This window comes from Oncorhynchus tshawytscha, linkage group LG09, assembly GCF_018296145.1.
Source record: "Oncorhynchus tshawytscha isolate Ot180627B linkage group LG09, Otsh_v2.0, whole genome shotgun sequence".
NCBI lineage: Eukaryota > Metazoa > Chordata > Actinopteri > Salmoniformes > Salmonidae > Oncorhynchus > Oncorhynchus tshawytscha.
This window is the reverse complement of record NC_056437.1, coordinates 27,258,071-27,276,704: the sequence shown is the minus strand read 5'-3', so window position 1 is coordinate 27,276,704 and position 18,634 is coordinate 27,258,071. Positions and strand designations below refer to the sequence as shown.

The window sequence follows — 18,634 nt, the reverse complement described above, 5'->3', positions numbered from 1 at the left end:
TCAGCTCTTCTCAAGATCACCTCCAGGTATCGACGACAAGCCGAACAACACCGGACCTTGGCTCCCCGGTATCATCTCAGGCAGAGGGCATGGCTGTCCACTCATGACCTGCCCCTCAGGATGGAGTCCCGCAAACATTCCCCACAGCTTTATCGGCCCTTTCCCCATCTCCAAGATCATTAGTCCCTCTGCTGTTCGTCTTGTGTTGCCCCGTACCCTCCGTATACATCCCACTTTCATGTGACTAGGATTAAACCTATGTCTCACAGCCCTTTGTCTCCTGTGCCTCTAGCTGTCTGCATCTGGGTCTTATCCTGAGTTCTGATATGAGATGTTTCTAAAACTTGATTGCAGTCCATCTGTGGTAAATTCAATTGACTGGACATGATTTTGAAAAGGCACACACCTGTCTATATAAGGTCCACAGTTGACAGTGCATGTCAGAGCAAAAACCAAGCCATTAGGTTGAAGGAATTGTCCGTTGCGCTCCGAGACAGGATTGTGGCACAGATCTGGGGAAGGGTACCAAATATTTCTGCAGCATTGAAGGTCCACAAGAACACAGTGGCGCCATCATTCATAAATTGAATAAGTTCTGTCATCACTAAGACTTTTCCTAGAGCTGGCCACCCGGCCAAACTGATCAATACGGGGAGAAGGGTCTTGGTCAGGGACGTGACCAAAAACCCAATGGTCACTCTGACAGAGCTCTAAAGTTCCTCTGTGGAGATGGCAGACCCTGATAGAACATTTCTGGAGAGACCTGAAAAGCTGTGCAGCAACACTCCCCATCCAACCTGACAGCAGTAGATATATTGCAGTGGGCTATGTTAAGAATCCAGTTTATAAATACATGTGGTTTATATAAACATTGTAACAAAAATGCAATGTACAGTAGTAGATATATTAGAATGAGCTATGTGAACAATACAGTATATAAAAACACAGTTTGAAAAACAGTATAAAGGAAACAGGAAGTGTCCAGTCTCAATATACAGTACATGGGACAGCATCGTTGGCTGTGTGTGTTTGAGTGTATGTGTACAGGGCCTTCGGAAAGTATTCAGACCCCTTGACTTTTTCCACATTTTTGTTATGTTACAGCCTTATTCTAAAATGGATGAAATGGTTTTTTCCCCCTTATCAATCGATACACATTACCCCATAATGACAAAGTAAAAAGTGGTTTTTAGAATCGTTTGCTAATTTATATAAATAAAAAATATCACATTTACATAAGTATTTAGACCCTTTAACTCAGTACTTTGTTGAAGCACGTTTGGCAGCAATCACAGTATCAAGTCTTCTTGGGTATGACGCTACAAGCTTGGCACACCTGTATTTTGGGAATTTATCTCATTATTCTCTGCAGATCCTCTCGAGCTCTGTCAGGTTGGATGGGGAGTGTCGCTGCACAGTTATTTTCAGGTCTCTCCAGAGATGTTAGATCGGGTTCAAGTCTGGGCTCTGGCGGGGCCACTCAAGGATATTCAGAGACTTGTCTCGAAGCCACTCCTGCATCGTCTTGGCTGGGTGTTTAGGGTCGTTGTCCTGTTGGAAGGTGAATCTTGACCAGAGAGTCTTTAGCTGCCCTTTGGCAAACTCCAAGCGGAATGTCATGTGCCTTTTACTGAGGAGAGGCTTCCATCTGGCCACTCTACCATAAAGGCTTGATTGGTGTGCTGCTGCAGAGATGGTTATCCTTCTGGAAGGTTCTCCCATCTCCACAGAGGAACTCTCAAGCTCTGTCAGAGTGACCATCGGGTTCTTGGTCACCTCCCTGACCAAGGCTCTTCTCCCCCAATTGCTCAGTTTGGCCAGCTCTAGGAAGAGCCTTGTTGGTTCCTAACTTATTCCATTTATGAATAATGGAGGCCACTGTGTTCTTGGGGACCTTCAATGCTGCCAACATTTTTTGATACCTTTCCCCAGATCTGTGCCTTGACACAATCCTGTCTCGGAGCTCTACGGACAATTCCTTCGACCTCATGGCTTGGATTTTGCTCTGACATGCACTGTTAACTGTGGGACCTTTCCAAATCATGTTTAATCAATTACATTTACCACAGGTGGACTCCAATCAAGTTGTAGAAACATCAAGGATGATCAAAAGAAACAGGATTCACCTGAACTCAATTTTGAGTCTCATAGCAAAGGGGTTGAATATTTATGTACATACGGTATGTCTTTTTATACATTTGCAAACATTTACAAAAACTGTTTTTGCTTTGTCATTATGGAAGAGATCGGCATACCCTCTATTGTGTGTAGATGGCTGAAAAAAAATAATCTTTAATCCATTTTAGAATAAGGCTGTAACGTAACTAAATGTGGAAAAAGTCAAGGGGCCTGAATACTTTCCGAAGGCACTGTATGTAAGTGTGTTTGTGAGTATGGGCGTACGCATGTGTGTGAGTGTATATGTGAGTACAAGAGTCTGCTTGTGTATGACGTGTGTCTGTGTGTTTGTGTGTGTGTGTGTTGTTAAGAACACTTTTTTCTGTTGATTATTCCATATATACAATGGGTGGGTCTAATCCTGAATACTGATTTGTTAAAATTGCATTCCAGCCGGTGTCTATTGCACAAGTTGCCACCTGGTAAATCTATGACATTAAAATGCCTATTTGCTCTGTTCCTTCTGACTGCGCAATCCACTATCTCATCAGCCCAGCCAGGCAACTTATAAACTTGATCTCCACTATAAAAAGCATCTATATAGACCTTATCTCACATTTCTTTTAGACTAACATTTTGTTTTCAACAGCGGAGATTTGTATAAACTTTGCTGTCTGTCTCTCCGACATTTGCAACATTATATATAATTGATCATTAGAAAACCCTTTTGCTATTATGTTAGCACACCTGAAAACGGTTGTTCTGATTACAGAAGCAATAAAACTAGCCTTCTTTAGAATAGTTGAGTATCTGGAGCATCAGCATTTGTGGGTTCGATTACAGGCTCAAAATGTCCAGAAACAAATAACTTTCTTCTGAAAGTTGTCAGTATATTATTGTTCTGAGAAAATAAGGCTATTCCATGCGAGAAATTGCCAAGAAACTGAAGATCTCGACTCCCCACAAGCCCTCAACTGGCAGCTTCATTAAATAGTACGCGCAAAACAGCAGTCTCAACGTCAACAGTGAAGAGGCGACTCCGGGATGCTGGCCTTCTAGGCAGAGTTGCAAAGAAAAAGACATATCTGAGACTGGCCAATAAAAAGAAAAGATTAAGAACACAGACACTGGACAGAGGAACTCTGCCTAGAAGGCCAGCATCCTGGAGTCGCCTATTCACTGTTGATGTTGAGACTGGTGTTTTGCGGGTGCTGTTTAATGAGGCTGCCAGTTGAGGACTCTGTGAAGCATTTATTTGGGCTCCAATTTCTGAGGCTGGTAACTCAAATAAACGTGTCCTCTGCAGCAGAGGTAACTCTGGGTCTTCCTTTACTGTGGCGGTCCTCAGGAGAGCCAGTTTGATCAAAGCTCTTGTTTTTGCGACTGCAATTTTCCAGATTGACTGACCTTCATGTCCTAAAGTAATGATGGACTGTCGTTTCTCTTTGCTTATTTGAGCTGTTCTTAACATAATATGGACTTGGTCTTTTACCAAATAGGGCTATCTTCTGTGTCACAACACAACTGATTGGCTCAAACACATTAAGAAGGAAAGAAATCCCATAAATTAACAAGGCACACCTGTCAATTGAAATGCATTCCAGGTGACTACCTCATGAAGCTGGTTGAGAGACTTCCAAGAGTGTGCAAAGCTATCATTAAGGCGTGGCTGCTTTGAAGAATCTCAAATATACAGGTGAAGTCGGAAGTTTACATACACCTTAGCCAAGTACATTTAAAAGTAGTTTTTCATAATTCCTGTCATTTAATCCGAGTAAAAATTCCCTGTCTTAGGTCAGTTAGGATCACAACTTTATTTTAAGAATGTGAAATGTCAGAATAATAGTAGAGAAAATGACTTATTTCAGCTTTTATTTCTTTCATCACATTCCCAGTGGGTCAGAAGTTTACATACACTCAATTAGTATTTGATAGCATTGCCTTTAAATTGTTTAGCTTGGGTCAAACATTTCGGGTAGCCTTCCACAAGCTTCCCACAATAAGTTGGGTGAATGTTGGCCCATTCCTCCTAACAGAGCTGGTGTAACTGAGTGAGGTTTGTAGGCCTCCTTGCTCGCACACACTATTTCAGTTCTGCCCATACATGTTCTATAGGATTGAGGTCAGGGCTTTGTGATGGCCACTCCAATACCTTGACTTTGTTGTCCTTAAGCCATTTTGCCACAAAATGTCCATTTGGAAGACCCATTTGCGACCAAACTTTAACTTCTTGACTGATGTCTTGAGATGTTGCTTCAATATATCCACATAATTTTCCTTTCTCCTCATGCCATCTATTTTGTGAAGTGCACCAGTCCATCCTGCAACAAAGTGCAAAGCACCCCCACAACATGCTGCCACCCCTATGCCTCACGGTTGGGATGGTGTTCTTCGGCTTGCAAGCCTCCCCCTTTATGGCCAAACAGTTCTATTTCTGTTTCATCAGACCAGAGAACATTTCTCCAAAAAGTACGATCTTTGTCCCCACGTGCGGCCTTTCAGGTTATGTTGATATAGGACTCGTTTTACTATGGATATAGATAATGTTGTACCTGTTTCCTCCAGCATCTTCACAAGGTCCTTTGCTGTTGTTCTGGGATTGATTTGCACTTTTCGCACCAAAGTACGTTAATCTCAAGGATACCGAACACGTCTCCTTCCTGAGCGGTATGATGGCTGCATGGTCCCATGGTGTTTATACTTTCGTACTATTGTTTGTACAGATGAACGTAGTACCTTCAGGCATTTGGAAATTGCTCTCAATGTTGAACCAGACTTGTGGAGGCCTACAATTTATTTTCTGAGGTCTTGGCTGATTTCTTTTGATTTTCCCATGATGTCAAGCAAAGAGTTTGAAGGTAAGTCTTGAAATACATCCACAAGTACACCTCCAATTGACTCCAATGATGCCAATTAGCCTATCAGAAGATTCTAAAGCCATGACATCATTTTCAGGAATTTCCCAAGCTGTTTAAAGGCACAGTTTACTTAGTGCATGTAAACTTCTGACCCACTGAAATTGTGATAGAGTGAATTATAAGTGAAATAATCTGTCTGTAAACAATTATTGGAAAAATGACTTGTGTCATGCACAAAGTAGATATCCTAACCGACTTGCCAAAACCATAGTTCGTTAAAAAGACATTTCTGGAGTGGTTGAAAAACAAGTTTTAATGACTCCAACCTAAGTGTATGTGTCACGACTTCTGCCGAAGTCGGCCTCTCTCCATGTTCGGGCGGCATTCGGCGATCGCCGCTCCATTTTTCATATTTCCATTTGTTTTGTCTGGTTCCATACACACCTGGTTTTCATTCCCTAATCACACTGAATGTATTTAGTCCTCTGTACCCCTCCATGTCTTTGTGTGAAGTTGTTTTATGCTATGTTGGTATTGTCACGCGCCAGACTTATGTTCGTGTTTCATGTTTTGGGTACATTTATGTACTTATATGCTTTCGTTTGGACCGGAATAAAAAGTGTGCCTGTTAACTACACTCTGCTCTCCTACACCTGACTTCGCCTCCAGTACACACCCGTAACAGTATGTAAACTTCCTACTTCAACTGTAAACGCTTTCTTTGGTCACTACAGGATTCCATAGGTGTTATTTCATAGTTTTGAAGTCTTCTTTTATTCTACAATGTAGAAAATTGTAAAAATAAATAAAAACCCTTGAATGAGTAGATGTGTCCAAACTTTTGACTGGTACTGTATATATAATTTACATAAGTGTTTAGACCCTTATACTCAGTACTTTGTTGAAGCATTATTGGCAGCGATCACAGCCTCACATTCTTGCGTATTACGCTACAAGCTTGGCACAGTGTATTTGGGGAGTTTCTCCCATTCTTCTCTGCAGATCCTCTCAAGCTCTGTCAGGTTGGATGGGAAGCGTTGTTGCACACTATTTTCAGGGTCTATACAGAGATTTTTGATCAGGTTCAAGTCCAGGCACTGGCTGGGCCACTCAAGGATATTCAGAGACTTGTCCCGAAACCACTCCTGCGTTGTCTTGGCTGTGTGCTTAAGGTCGTTGTCCCGTTGGAAGGTGAACCTTCACCCCAGTCTGAGGTCCTGAGCACTCTGCAGCAGGTTTCCATCAAGGATCTCTCTTTGCTCCATTCATCTTTCCCTCAATCCTGACTAGTGTCTCAGTCCCTGCCACTGAAAAACATCCCCACAGCATGATGCTGCCACTACCATGATTAACCATAAGGATGGTGCCAGGCTTCCTCCAGACGTGACGCTTGGCATTCAGTCCAAAGAGTTCAATCTTGGTTTCATCAGACCAGAGAATCTTGTTTCTTATGGTCTGAGAGTCCTTTATGTGGCTTTTGGCAAATTGCAAACGGACTGTCATGCGCTTTTTACTGAGGAGTGACTTCCGTCTGACCACTACCATAAACGCCTGATTCGTGGAGTGCTGCAGAGATGGTTGTCCTTCTGGAAGGTTCTCCCAACTCCACAGAGAAACGATTGCTCAGTTTGGTCGGGCGGCCAGCTCTAGGAAGAGTCTTGGTGGTTCCAAACTTTTTCCATTTAAGAATGATGGAGGCCACTGTGTTCTTAGGGAACTTCAATGCTGCCGAAATGTTTTGGTACTCTTCCCCATATCTGTGCCTCAACACAATCCTGTCTTGGAGCTCTACGGACAATTCCTTCAACCTCTTGGCTTGATTTTTGCTCCAACATGCACTGTCAACTGTGGGACCTTATATAGACAGGTGTGTGCCTTTCCAAATCATGTCCAATCAATTGAATTTACCACAGATGGAATGAAACCACGTTGTAGAAACAGCTCAGGGATTTGTAATGGAAACAGGATGCACCTGAGCTCAATTTCTAGTCTCTAAGCAAAGGGTCTGAATACTTATGTAAATTTGATATTTCAGTTTTTTAAAAATATTTTATAAAATAAATTCCACAAATACAAGTGTGCCAAGCTTGTAGCGTCATTCCCAATAAGACTTGGTGCTGTAATTGCTGCCAAAGGTGCTTCAACAAAGTACTGAGTTAAAGGGTCTGCATACTTATGTAAATGTAATCAATCAATTTATTTATTTTTATATAAAAATGAGCAAATAATTCTAAAAACCTGTTTTTACTTTGTCATTATGGGGTATTGTGTGTAGATTTATGTGGAAACATTGTATTTAGTCAATTTTAGAATAAGGCTGTACCGTAACAAAATGTGGAAAAAGTAAAGGAGTCTGAATACTTTCCGAATGCACTAAATGTGATAATTAAACTTTGAATGTGATATTATTTGAAACAAGTTGGCTTTGCACTATAGCTTACAGTGTGACATATCTTCTTACAGTCTCACCTGTAAAGAGTATGCTCTCCCTTGGTACGCCCTTCTCTGTTGTTCTTTTGATATATTTAAACTTTCATTCCTCTCACGGTTTTCTTTCCTCTGATTTGGCAATTGTTAACAGTGTTGTGGAAATTCATGAAAACAGAGAGACTTTGTAATTTCTTCAAACAATCATCTATATTTAATATTGATTAATTATTGCAATAATGAAGCTGGTCTACCACACACTCTCAGGTGTGTTGCTGAGAGTTGAACCTTTAATGAAAAAACAGAGATCTTCTATAAGAGACCTAAAAATGCCTAGTCAGGGCTGGTTCCACCCCTCCAATGCTGATCGGGGGGCATCATAAGCCACCTTGGGTTAATCTCCTGTGGTCATCTGCACCCGGTGCCATTTCCCAGATGCAAGAATGATTAGACGCAATAAGGGATTGTTCTACTCCTCCAGGCTGTCTCTATCTCGGGTCACACACACCACATCTTATCTATGGAATGCCAGCTGTAGGTTATTATCAACAAGTCAGCTCAAGCACCAGATGCCCAACTCAGTCCCATAGACACAGATGAGAGAATACTCATCAAAGCTATTATGGATGCATAAACAGTATTATAACGATCTTGTAATTTTTCTCTCACAACAGCTGCACCAAATATTACACTATTCTTCTACCATTACTCATCCGTGTCCCATTTCTTGACCTTATGTAGCACGTAAACTAAAGAAGATTGTACAGCTGAAGAGTCCGGAGGAGGATCTTCCCACCCAAGGCCCCACTGATACCATCCAGGGAGTCTCTCCCCAATCCGGCCTGAGCTTCCATTCCCAGCTGGTGTTCCTTAACATCTTGGAATCCATTGAGCCAGAGGTGGTACATGCAGGACATGACCAATGCCAGCCTGACTCAGCTGCAGCGCTGCTCACCAGCCTCAACGAACTTGGGGAGCGCCAACTTGTCAAAGTGGTCAAGTGGGCCAAAGGCTTGCCAGGTACAGTACTGGAATAGAAGAAATGTATTTCCATGTTGTTCTTGATTAATTGTTTAGAAGATTACATTTTATTTATAACAAGTTTGCAATGGCATTGCAGCACATTGGAGGTCGTGAAGGCATGTATCATATTTTGATAATTTTATTGTAATCAATGATTGTTATCCATTTCCATGTGGTTATTCATTTTCTTCTCAGGTTTTCGGAATCTGCATGTGGATGACCAGATGACAGTCATCCAGCATTCATGGATGGGGGTGATGGTGTTCGGCTTGGGATGGAGGTCCTACAAGAATGCCAACGGCAGAATGCTCTATTTTGCCCCGGACCTTGTTTTCAATGAGTATGTGATAATGTGATACGGTGTGAAAGTGAATTCAATTATCTCTGCTAAATTACCTTATTACCACCAGGTCCACCAACTCAGTGTTGTCCCCATTATGTTGGTGGAGATTTCCTCCAGTGAGTTGGCTGTAATAAGTATGGCAGATACCAATTTATTTTTTTGTCCATCTCTTTCTGTCCCTGTCTCTCTTTTTTCTCACTCTTTCCCCCTCTCTACCTCCTGCTCACTCTCGGTCTATCTTTCTCACCGATACGTCTAGAATTACATGTGCACAAGGGCTTACAAACCTGGCTTTCAGTAACATTTATATTTAATTTCCTTGTTCGGTGTTCTTTTGTCACATGGAAAGTCCTGAGGAATATTAGATTTTTTTTTGCCTTCAATCATACAGTGTCTTCAGAAAGTATCCATACCCCTGGAATTATTCCAAATGTATTTGTCTTACAGCCTGGATTAATATATATTTTCTCTCTCACCCATCTACACACAATACCCAATAATGACAAAGTGAAAATATGTTTTTAGAATTTTTTGCAAATGTATTTTAAATTAAATACAGAAATATCAAATTTACATAAGTATTCACACCCGAGTCAATACATGTTAGAATCATCTTTGGCAGTGATTACAGCTGTGAGTCTTGCTGGTTGTTGATCATTGCTAGACAACCATTTTCAAGTCTTGCCATAGATTTTCAAGCATATTTAAGTCAAAACTGTAACTCCGCCACTCCGGAACATTCACTGTCTTCTTGGTAAGCAACTCCTGTGTAGATTTGGCTTGGTGTTATAGGTTATTGTTCTGCTGAAAGGTGAATTAATTTCCCAGTGTCTGGTAGAAACAGGTTTTCCTCTAGGATTTTGCCTGTGCTTAGCACCATTTAGTTTTTATCCTGAAAAGCTCCCCAGTCGTTAATGATTACAAGCATAGCCATAACATGATGCAGCCACCACTATGCTTGAAATCAACAACTACAATGTTGTTAATCCATCCTCAGGTTTCTCCTATCAAAGCCATTAAATTGTAACTGTTTTAAAGTCACCATTGACCTCATGGTGAAATCCCTGAGCGGTTTCCTTCCTCTCCGGCAAATGAGTTAGGAAGGATCCTGTGTCTTCGTAGTGCATTAATAACTTCACCATGCTCAAATTGATATTCAATTTCTGCTTTATTTTTTTATTTTACCCATCTACCAATAGGTGCCCTTCTTAGCAAGGCATTGGAAAACCTTCTTGGTCTTTGTGTTTGAAATTCACTGCTCGACTGAGGAAACCTTACAGATAATTGTATGTGTGGGGTACAGAGATGAGGTAGTCATTCAAAAACATGCTAAACACTATTATTTCACACAGAGTGAGTCCATACTTATTATGTATCTTGTCAAGCACATTTTTACTCCTGAACTTATTTAGACTTATCATAACAAAAGGGGTTGAATACTTATTGACTCAAGACACTTCAGCTTTTCATTGGTAATTCATTAGTAAACATTTCTAAAAATATAATTCCACTTTGACACTATGGGGTATATGTTCCAACATGTACTTGAAAGCCTTCCCAGAAGAGTGGAGGCTGTTATACTGTTATAGCAGCAAAGGGGGGGACCAACCCCATATGAATGCCCATGAGTTTGGAATGAGATGTTCGATGTGGAAGTGTCCTCATACTTTTGGTAATGTAGTGTATATTACCTATAATGAATGCATTATTAATTGGTAATATAAATGTTGGAACTAGAGTACCCTTATTAGCATTGATCCATGTAGCTAAGTAATATAGAGAATATAACCTTCTAACATGTACTATAAGCAGTGTTGGGGAAGATTATATAGTTTACCAAGCTACCACACTGGAAGAAGTTAAGCTACACTAAAGCTACCCTTGAGTAAAATATAGTTTACTTAAAGTTACTTTGAAGAAAATTGTTCAATACATCCAAACTACTTTGTAATATTTATCATATCTAGATCTGAAATGTCATAGACTACAAATTGCAAGACTTTTGAGTCAGATGTTAACAGAATGTGTAATTTAGCCTATGAAACACAAAAACTATGATTCAAGTGAGAATTAGGTAGGTCTGATGCCGAGACAGGAAATTCTTTCCTACTTCTTTATGCAAAAAGTGTGTGAGCTTCCAGTAGCGACATCTCCACATGACATTTATTTTATTTTATTAACTACGGAAAAAAAAAAAGATTCGGTAACAATCATTGCAATCCTGTATTCAGATGGTTGAGATGACATCATTACAAACAGATTTGCCCGCTTAGCAGTAGGTCAAAGGTCACATATAACTATCGTCAAAAAGAGGGAGGATGCCAATTTTGTAATCATTGCAAAAGTTTCACATACTGGTCTCGCCATCTTATCCTCTCATCTATTTGCCCCCTCTATACATAATCTCTCATAGCAACAGATGATCCCTTTCTTAATATATTCCCCATAGGCTACCCCCCGTCTTTTTATTGGCTCATTCTGAATATACTGTATCTCACCCTGTTCCTCCTCTCTTTTCTCATGTCCCCAGCCATCGGATGCACATCTCCAGCATGTTCGATCACTGCATACGGATGAGACAACTCTCCCAGGAGTTTGTCCTGCTGCAAGTCACTCAGGAAGAGTTCCTCTGCATGAAGGCCCTGCTCCTCTTCAGCATCAGTGAGTGTTGTTGCCCAGACAAAGGCTGAGAGGTCCATTAACAGATTATAGAAAGCATCACATTGTGTATTTCTTCTTTCATGAAATTGACTTGCAAGCAATTTCCTCTAGGCCATTTTCATAATGCTGTGGAAATGGAATACAATTTGAGATACACTACATGACCAAAAGTATGTGCACACCTGCTTGTTGAACATCTCATTCCAAAATCATGGGCATTAATATAGAGTTGGTACCCCCTTTGCTGCTATAACAGTCTCCACTCTTCTGGAAAGCCTTTCCATTAGATGTTGGAACATTGCTGCAGGGCCTTGCTTCCATTCAGCCACAAGAGTATTACTGAGGTCTGGTACTGATGTTGGGTGATTAGGCCTGACTCGCAGTCGGCATTCCAATTCATCCCAAAGGTGCTCAATGGGGATAAGGTCAGGGCTCTGTGCAGGCCAGTCAAGTTCTTCCACACCGATTGACAAACCATTTCTGCATGGACCTCACTTTGTGCATGGGGGCATTGTAATGCTGAAACAGGAAAGGGCATTCCCCAAACTGTTGCCACAAGTTGGAAGCACAGAATCGTCTAGCATGTTCTTGTATGCTGTAGCATTAAGGTTTCCCTTCACTGGAACTAAGGGGCCTAGCCCGAAACATGAAAAACAGCCCCAGACCATTATTCCTCCTCCACCAAACTTTATAGTTGGCACTATGCATTGGGGCAGGTAGTGTTCTCCTAACATCCGCCAAACCCAGATTAGTCTGTCGGATTGCCAGATGGTAAAGCGGGATTGGTTCATCACTCCAGAGAACTCGTTTCCACTGCTCCAATGTCCAATGGCGGCAAGCTTTACACCACTCCAGCAGATGCTCGTCATTGCGCTATGGTGGTTTTAGGCTTGTGTGCAGCTGCTTGGCCATGGAATACCATTTCATGAAGCTCCCGACGAACAGTTCCTGTGCTGATGCTGCTTCCAGAAGCAGTTTGGAACTCTGTAGTGAGTGTTGCAACTGAGGACAGGCAATTTTTACACGCTACGCGTGTACCACTTCACGCCTACCACTTCACGGCTGAGCCGTTGTTGCTCCTAGAAGTTTCCACTTCACAATAACAGCACTTACAGTTGACCAGGGCAGCTCTAGCAGGGCAGAAATTTGACCTACTGACTTGTTGAAAAGGTGGCATCCTATGACGGTGCCGCATTGAAAATCACTGAGCTCTTCAGTAAGGCCATTCTACTGCCAATGTTTGTCTATGGAAATTGCATGGCTGTGTGCACGATTTTATACACCTGTCAGCAACAGGTTTGGCTGAAATAGCCACATCCACTAATTTGAAGGGAGTTCCACATACTTTAGTATATACAGTATAGTGTAGCTTCCATTGAAACCAATCAGTGCATTTTTTATAGTTTAATTAACAGAGATTCAATATTGCGGACAAACCAACTACATGCTGTCTCATTTGCAGTTCCAGTGGACGGTCTTAAGAGTCAGAAGTACTTTGATGAATTGCGGCTGACCTACATCAATGAACTTGGTCGCGTCATTAACTATGGAAGGAAGTCCAACTGCTCTCAGAGGTTGTATCAACTCACCCGTCTCATGGATTCCCTCCAACCGGTGAGAGACAATGTGCATCCTCAATAACTGTATTTGATTTATTCTGTTGTCATAGAATGTATGATAAAAATCTGCTAAATTATGAATTTCTTACTTTGTTTTCCAAAGCAAAATCGTAGAATGTGACCGATTTGTAACTTTGTCTTGTCTCTGTCCATCTTTCCAACCCCCAGGTTGTGAGGAAACTCCAGCAGTTTACATTTGATCTGTTTGTCCAGGCCCAGTCTCTGCCCACCAAGATCAACTTTCCAGAGATGATTGCAGAGATAATCTCAGTACATTTGCCAAAGATCCTGGCAGGCTTGGCTAAACCAATCCTGTTCCACAAGTAGCAGGATTTGCCATCATACTGAGAAAAATCCAATCCAAGCTGCCTATATACTTCAGCCAAGGCTCTGTAGTGTTTCCCTTGTAATGTTCTCTCTCTCCTTTTTTTATATCTAATAGCTCAATGTTCCATTTCTGAAATCATTGTATCATTACAGTAGTTTAGCCGCTTATCAGACATAATTGAGATAATTTTCTCAGAAGGGCAGCAAGGTTTTAGCATTTATTTCAAGTTGCAAGGTGTCACCTTGTTGACAGCCCAATCTGTCCTGTATTTCAAGAAAAAAAATACACAAGACTACCGGTAGTAGTGTTATGTCAAATGTAAGAAACAGAAGAATGTCATCCATTGACTGGATGAAGACAAAACTAAAAATGCAGAAACAGTTAAACATAGCTATGCATATCTCTACTTTAGGAACTTTCATGAGATTGTGCTATGCAAAAAACTATTACCAAAAGGAATGTGAAACAGTCGTTTGCAGTATACTCTTACATACAGTCGCTGTATTAACTAGCTAACTACTCAAAGGTTGTATCTGACTGACTATGTTGTACTAGAAGGCTATTTTCAATATACATTTACAACGCATAAGTCACTACATGTATTGTACAGTATTTAAATGTTTCTTGCTAGTTATTTAGGTAGTGAACAAACGGTGACTAACTAATTCCAGACACAAAGCGAGACAATTGGAATTAATAACTTTCCAGAATATTTTCAGTGGCAGTGGATCTCTATTGAGTTATTTAAAAGTAAATCATAGTATGAAACCTTCTACAACTTGCTGCACATTTAGTCTGCATGTAGTTTCAGATGACTCTTTTGCATCACACATGACAGTACTGTGCCCAAGTTAGTTGGTCAAACTGAACATACTTATAATCTATTAATGCTGAAAATCCTCTAAAAGGTTTAACGCAGCCTGAATATTTGCATTCTTTAGTTCATCAAAACATACAGAGGTGCATGCGCCATGTGTTTGTAGATGTTAGAATGATTTAATCTTTACTGAAAAAAACAGGGGCGGAACTTTGGTTTTAGAAGTGGGGGGACATAGCGTGCCAAATTCATGTGGCCATTTGGAACCAACAATTGCTCTATTATGAGGTCCATTAAATGCAAACAATGTTCAAACCAGGGGAGAACGAATGCCTCTTCTCGTTGAAGCCTTGAAGTTCAAGTCCGACCGTGGTACTGCAGGCATTGTCTGAAGAAAACAGGATCCAACATTATAGTGAATGGGAAAATAGCAATCTTCGTGGTCAATCGTGTAAAAAAAATAATCATGGTGCCAATAATTGCCTCTATTACACCAAATGTATGTCCCTGAACCAATTATTTTAAAAATCGCACAAGGAAAATTTAGTAGCTAATGGCAGCCTGCAGTATCCCAGTCAGCCTTCAACTTTAGTTACTCAATGAGAGGGGGCAGCATAGAGCTAGCCTGTAACGTCACTTCCTGGAGTAGCTCAAACTGCTGTCATGACATTGCCCTCTTTGGGTATAGCAAGCCCCATCCCCCTCTCCCTGCCTCCTTCAACTAGGCTGCTGTGGTCAGAGAGATGTCGTAAATTCCTGAGAAGACCCTGCCACATAGTATAAGAAGCAGAGTAAATTTTCATAGAGCACAAAGGAATTTCTTCCACCTCACAGAACTTGAGGTACGAACAAATTTCATGTTCCGGAGAAAGTATAAAAGATTGGTGAAGAATCCAGCTACGTCCGTTTGTTACAACTTGGGGAAGCTCATGGGAGATTGTTATGGTAATGTGGCCACACCCTGTTTATATAATAGCCTCAGATATGAGGTTTACATCTAATTGTTGTATAAGATGAATGAGTGAGTACGATACTGTTTGTAAAATTGTTTAATATGATTTTGGACTGTTTAATGAAGGAAAATACAATTCCCTTTTTATTTTGAACTAAATCAGAGGACCGCCCCTGAGCCCAGTTAGGGTCAGGCATCCTGGGACAGCCCCTTTTCTGCAATTCCGAATAAAACCCAACATTGGGAAATTATCACCAGACCATGTTTTTCTCCATTAGGAGAGGATGAAGGTTGTAGACCATTGCGGAATCTTTTAACCATACCACGTGGTTAAACTCTTAGACTATCGATACAGACAGAATAAGAACAAGTCTTTGATATTAATTACTAGTCTGCAGCTAGGAATTCGGTGTCATTGAACGCGAAGAACGACATCCGCCGAAACACCCAATCTATAACAACTGAATGAATGTCGTTCTGAACTATCCCCTCTAACCAAGACAGAGAGAGAGAGGTACAAAACTCTCCAAAAGAAACAAACTTTTCAACAAAGATTCCGACGACACACTGAGCGTAAATATATATATATTGATTGCAATTGTTCCCGAATGAGTGAGCGTTCATATGCAACGGATTAGCATTTCAATTGTTATAATTATCAACTTTGTAGTGTCTCATCTCAGTTGAACCCCCACTTCCCCTTTTGTCTAACAAGCCGCGATGCCGGTTTAGCGCACTAGGGCACATTCCCCTATCATTTCTTGTAACCACATTTACCTTGTTTGTTTGTTTATGCATTTCTGTGAATTACTTAGTAATAAATGATTTAAGACAATTGATGTATGGATGACTCATAGTGAAGATTGGGTTCTTGCAGATAACCAGCAATTTACGACGTTTGGAATGAGACTAACGTGAGGTAAAGTAAATAATTCATTAATCAGAAGACTATGGATCAGATATGAAAATATCTGAAAGGTTATATTATGAAATTTTAACCTTATAATCTGAATATTTTTCCTTGGTGCCGACATCCTAGTTTATTACAGTTACATGATTAATCAGTTGATCGCGTAATACTAATTACAGAGAATCTTTGATAAAAACTATCTTCAAAGTCTTCAATTTAATGATAGTAAAGACACGACACTGCGCATGTTATGTACGCATGATACGCCATCTTAACAGAATTCCTTGGCTTCAATTGCTCTATTGAGTCTTCACATAGGAATGAATGGTGTCAATTCATTTTGTCATTAGTTCAAATTAAGTGAGTGACCTTTTTGTTCAGATTCCTCAACAAAATAAAACTTTGGATTCAAGGACAGCACAAAACAATAGTTTAATTCAATAAATTCCCTGTCTTTGTTTTTATATGCCAACTGTGGCTTAAATTACTTCTTAAAATCAAACAGTTTCATATTTTAGATAAGGTGAAATGCATTATCATATTAAGAATGTAATTATATGCCTTTAAAATGGTGAAATCTTCATGTAGATATCTTGAAAACAAAAAAACTCCAGAAAGATCCCATTTTCATGGTCTTCGACATCGGATTGAACAAATGGTGGTATCCTAGTGGTTAGAATGTTGGGCCAGTAACCGAGCTGACAAGGTGGATAATCTGTTCATGTGCAAGGCACTTAACCCTAATTGCTCCTGTAAGACGCTCTGGATAAGAACTGGTGCACCTGGTACCGACAATCATACCATGCTCAAATTCGCTTAGGCCACTAGTTTTGCCCATCCTAACATTAAATCAAACAGTAACTGAATGCCTCAATGCCCGTCTGCCTTCTTTATACAGCAAGCGACGTGACTCACTGTCGGTAGGAAGAACCATTTTCATGAAAGGGGTGAATAAAAACTGGCCACTGAGTCTATATCTCTTCAATAGCTTGTGCATAAAGCTCTATTCACATTGTGACTTAAACCCTTTCTCTATAACGCATATTACTGTCAATTGAGATGTAAGAAACTTTTGTCGTTGATGACCATAAATCTTATAAATGGACTGCAATTATCTAAATAGCTCAATTCAATCAAACCCCATTGAAATTTTCAAGCAGTATCATGTATATAAATATACTATTTCCCTTACAAACAATCGATCAAATGTATTTTATAAAGTCATTTTTACATTAGCAGTTGTCCAATGTGCTAAACACAATTGCAAAATAGTTTTGGTAAAAACCGCAGATTAAGACACGTGTACATTACAGAAGTTGTGTACACAAGGACACTGCATAAATATTGCTACAGCAGATTTGATTGAATTCAGTCTTAGGTTACAATTGCTCACCTGAAGATATCTGACATTCTCTCTTCTGGAGAGACATAGGCTATGCCTATAAGCAATGACACTGTTCATTTAAATGTTTAATACATCAGATGACAATTTGTTAAAACCTGTACATTGATTGGTATTGTTGTATTCATTTGTTACTCATTACAGGGTTTTCCTTAAAAAACATCTCAAATCAGGCAACCCAAATTGGAAAATATCTCTGAGTACTAATTCAAAATGTACTATAGGGCTCTATAATTATATATATTTTGTCAAATTCAGTTTAGTATTTTCCCCATTTACATTTTCTGATTTCAGATAAGTTTTCAATTTTAGTTTTGCACTGTAAAAATTACAATACCCACAATACAGTTATCATTAGCGTCGCTAACTGGTTACACAAAGTGCGGTCACCACACAGACAGGGGCAGTCCCATGCCATTGCTTCTTCTGAAAGTTTCAGGAAAAAAACTGATGCATTATTTTCATATCTTGTGCGGAACTTGTGCAAATAAACATTTGATTCATATTCAACACACTTTTGAATATTGTTGAAATCCATTTATGTCTGGATTCCGTGATGTCTGCAGATTTTATAGGGCCCTAAATATGAAGGCCTTAAAAAAGCATAGATGTTATACCATATATTATTTTACAGTTCATGTAACTTTTAAATAATCTGTAAAGTAAAATTAGCAGCAGTTGTGTCTACCATACTGACTCCACATGACTGAATTTGAATTGTGAGGTAAATAGATTTAAGGAAATTATCAAAGATAAAGCGCTCTCTGCATACACCCAGTAATCATGCAATTACTATTTTGTTTATCATTATACATGTTTTCAACATTCTTTTTTAGATTGACTTGGAGAACAGGATTGCTCTGTCAAGCAATAAACGATTTTCCATCATTAACTTTACTTTAAAATGGTAGACCAACATTTAAATTTCCATATAAGCCTACAAGTAAATGACATCACAAGTATATTAAAAAGTCAAAATGGACATAGCTGTATGTATTTATACATTTGTATATTAATCTGTTTTTGTGTAAATGGTGCAATTATTTGTGTACATGTTACTGACATTTTATGTCTGTTACAAAATGTAATGGCTGAACATTTTTCTTACAAAATAAATTGTTAATGCTTTTTGACTGCCTTCTGTAGTAGTATTGATTTAAATATTCTGTGAGTAAA

The 18,634-nt window shown here is 39.8% G+C and overlaps 1 protein-coding gene across 1 annotated transcript in view; it reads left to right on the top strand.

Moving 5' to 3' along the window:
• The window catches only part of LOC112257673 (androgen receptor), a 52,754-nt gene extending 37,630 nt beyond the window's left edge, over nucleotides 1–15,124 (top strand). Inside the window, exons 4-8 of the mRNA XM_024431430.2 lie at nucleotides 8,145–8,423; nucleotides 8,622–8,766; nucleotides 11,300–11,430; nucleotides 12,893–13,044; nucleotides 13,218–15,124. Of these exons, the coding sequence (XP_024287198.1) occupies nucleotides 8,145–8,423; nucleotides 8,622–8,766; nucleotides 11,300–11,430; nucleotides 12,893–13,044; nucleotides 13,218–13,376 (866 nt within the window). The 3' untranslated portion in view covers nucleotides 13,377–15,124. The remainder of the gene's footprint in view (nucleotides 1–8,144; nucleotides 8,424–8,621; nucleotides 8,767–11,299; nucleotides 11,431–12,892; nucleotides 13,045–13,217) is intronic.
• Nucleotides 15,125–18,634: the final 3,510 nt, after the last annotated feature.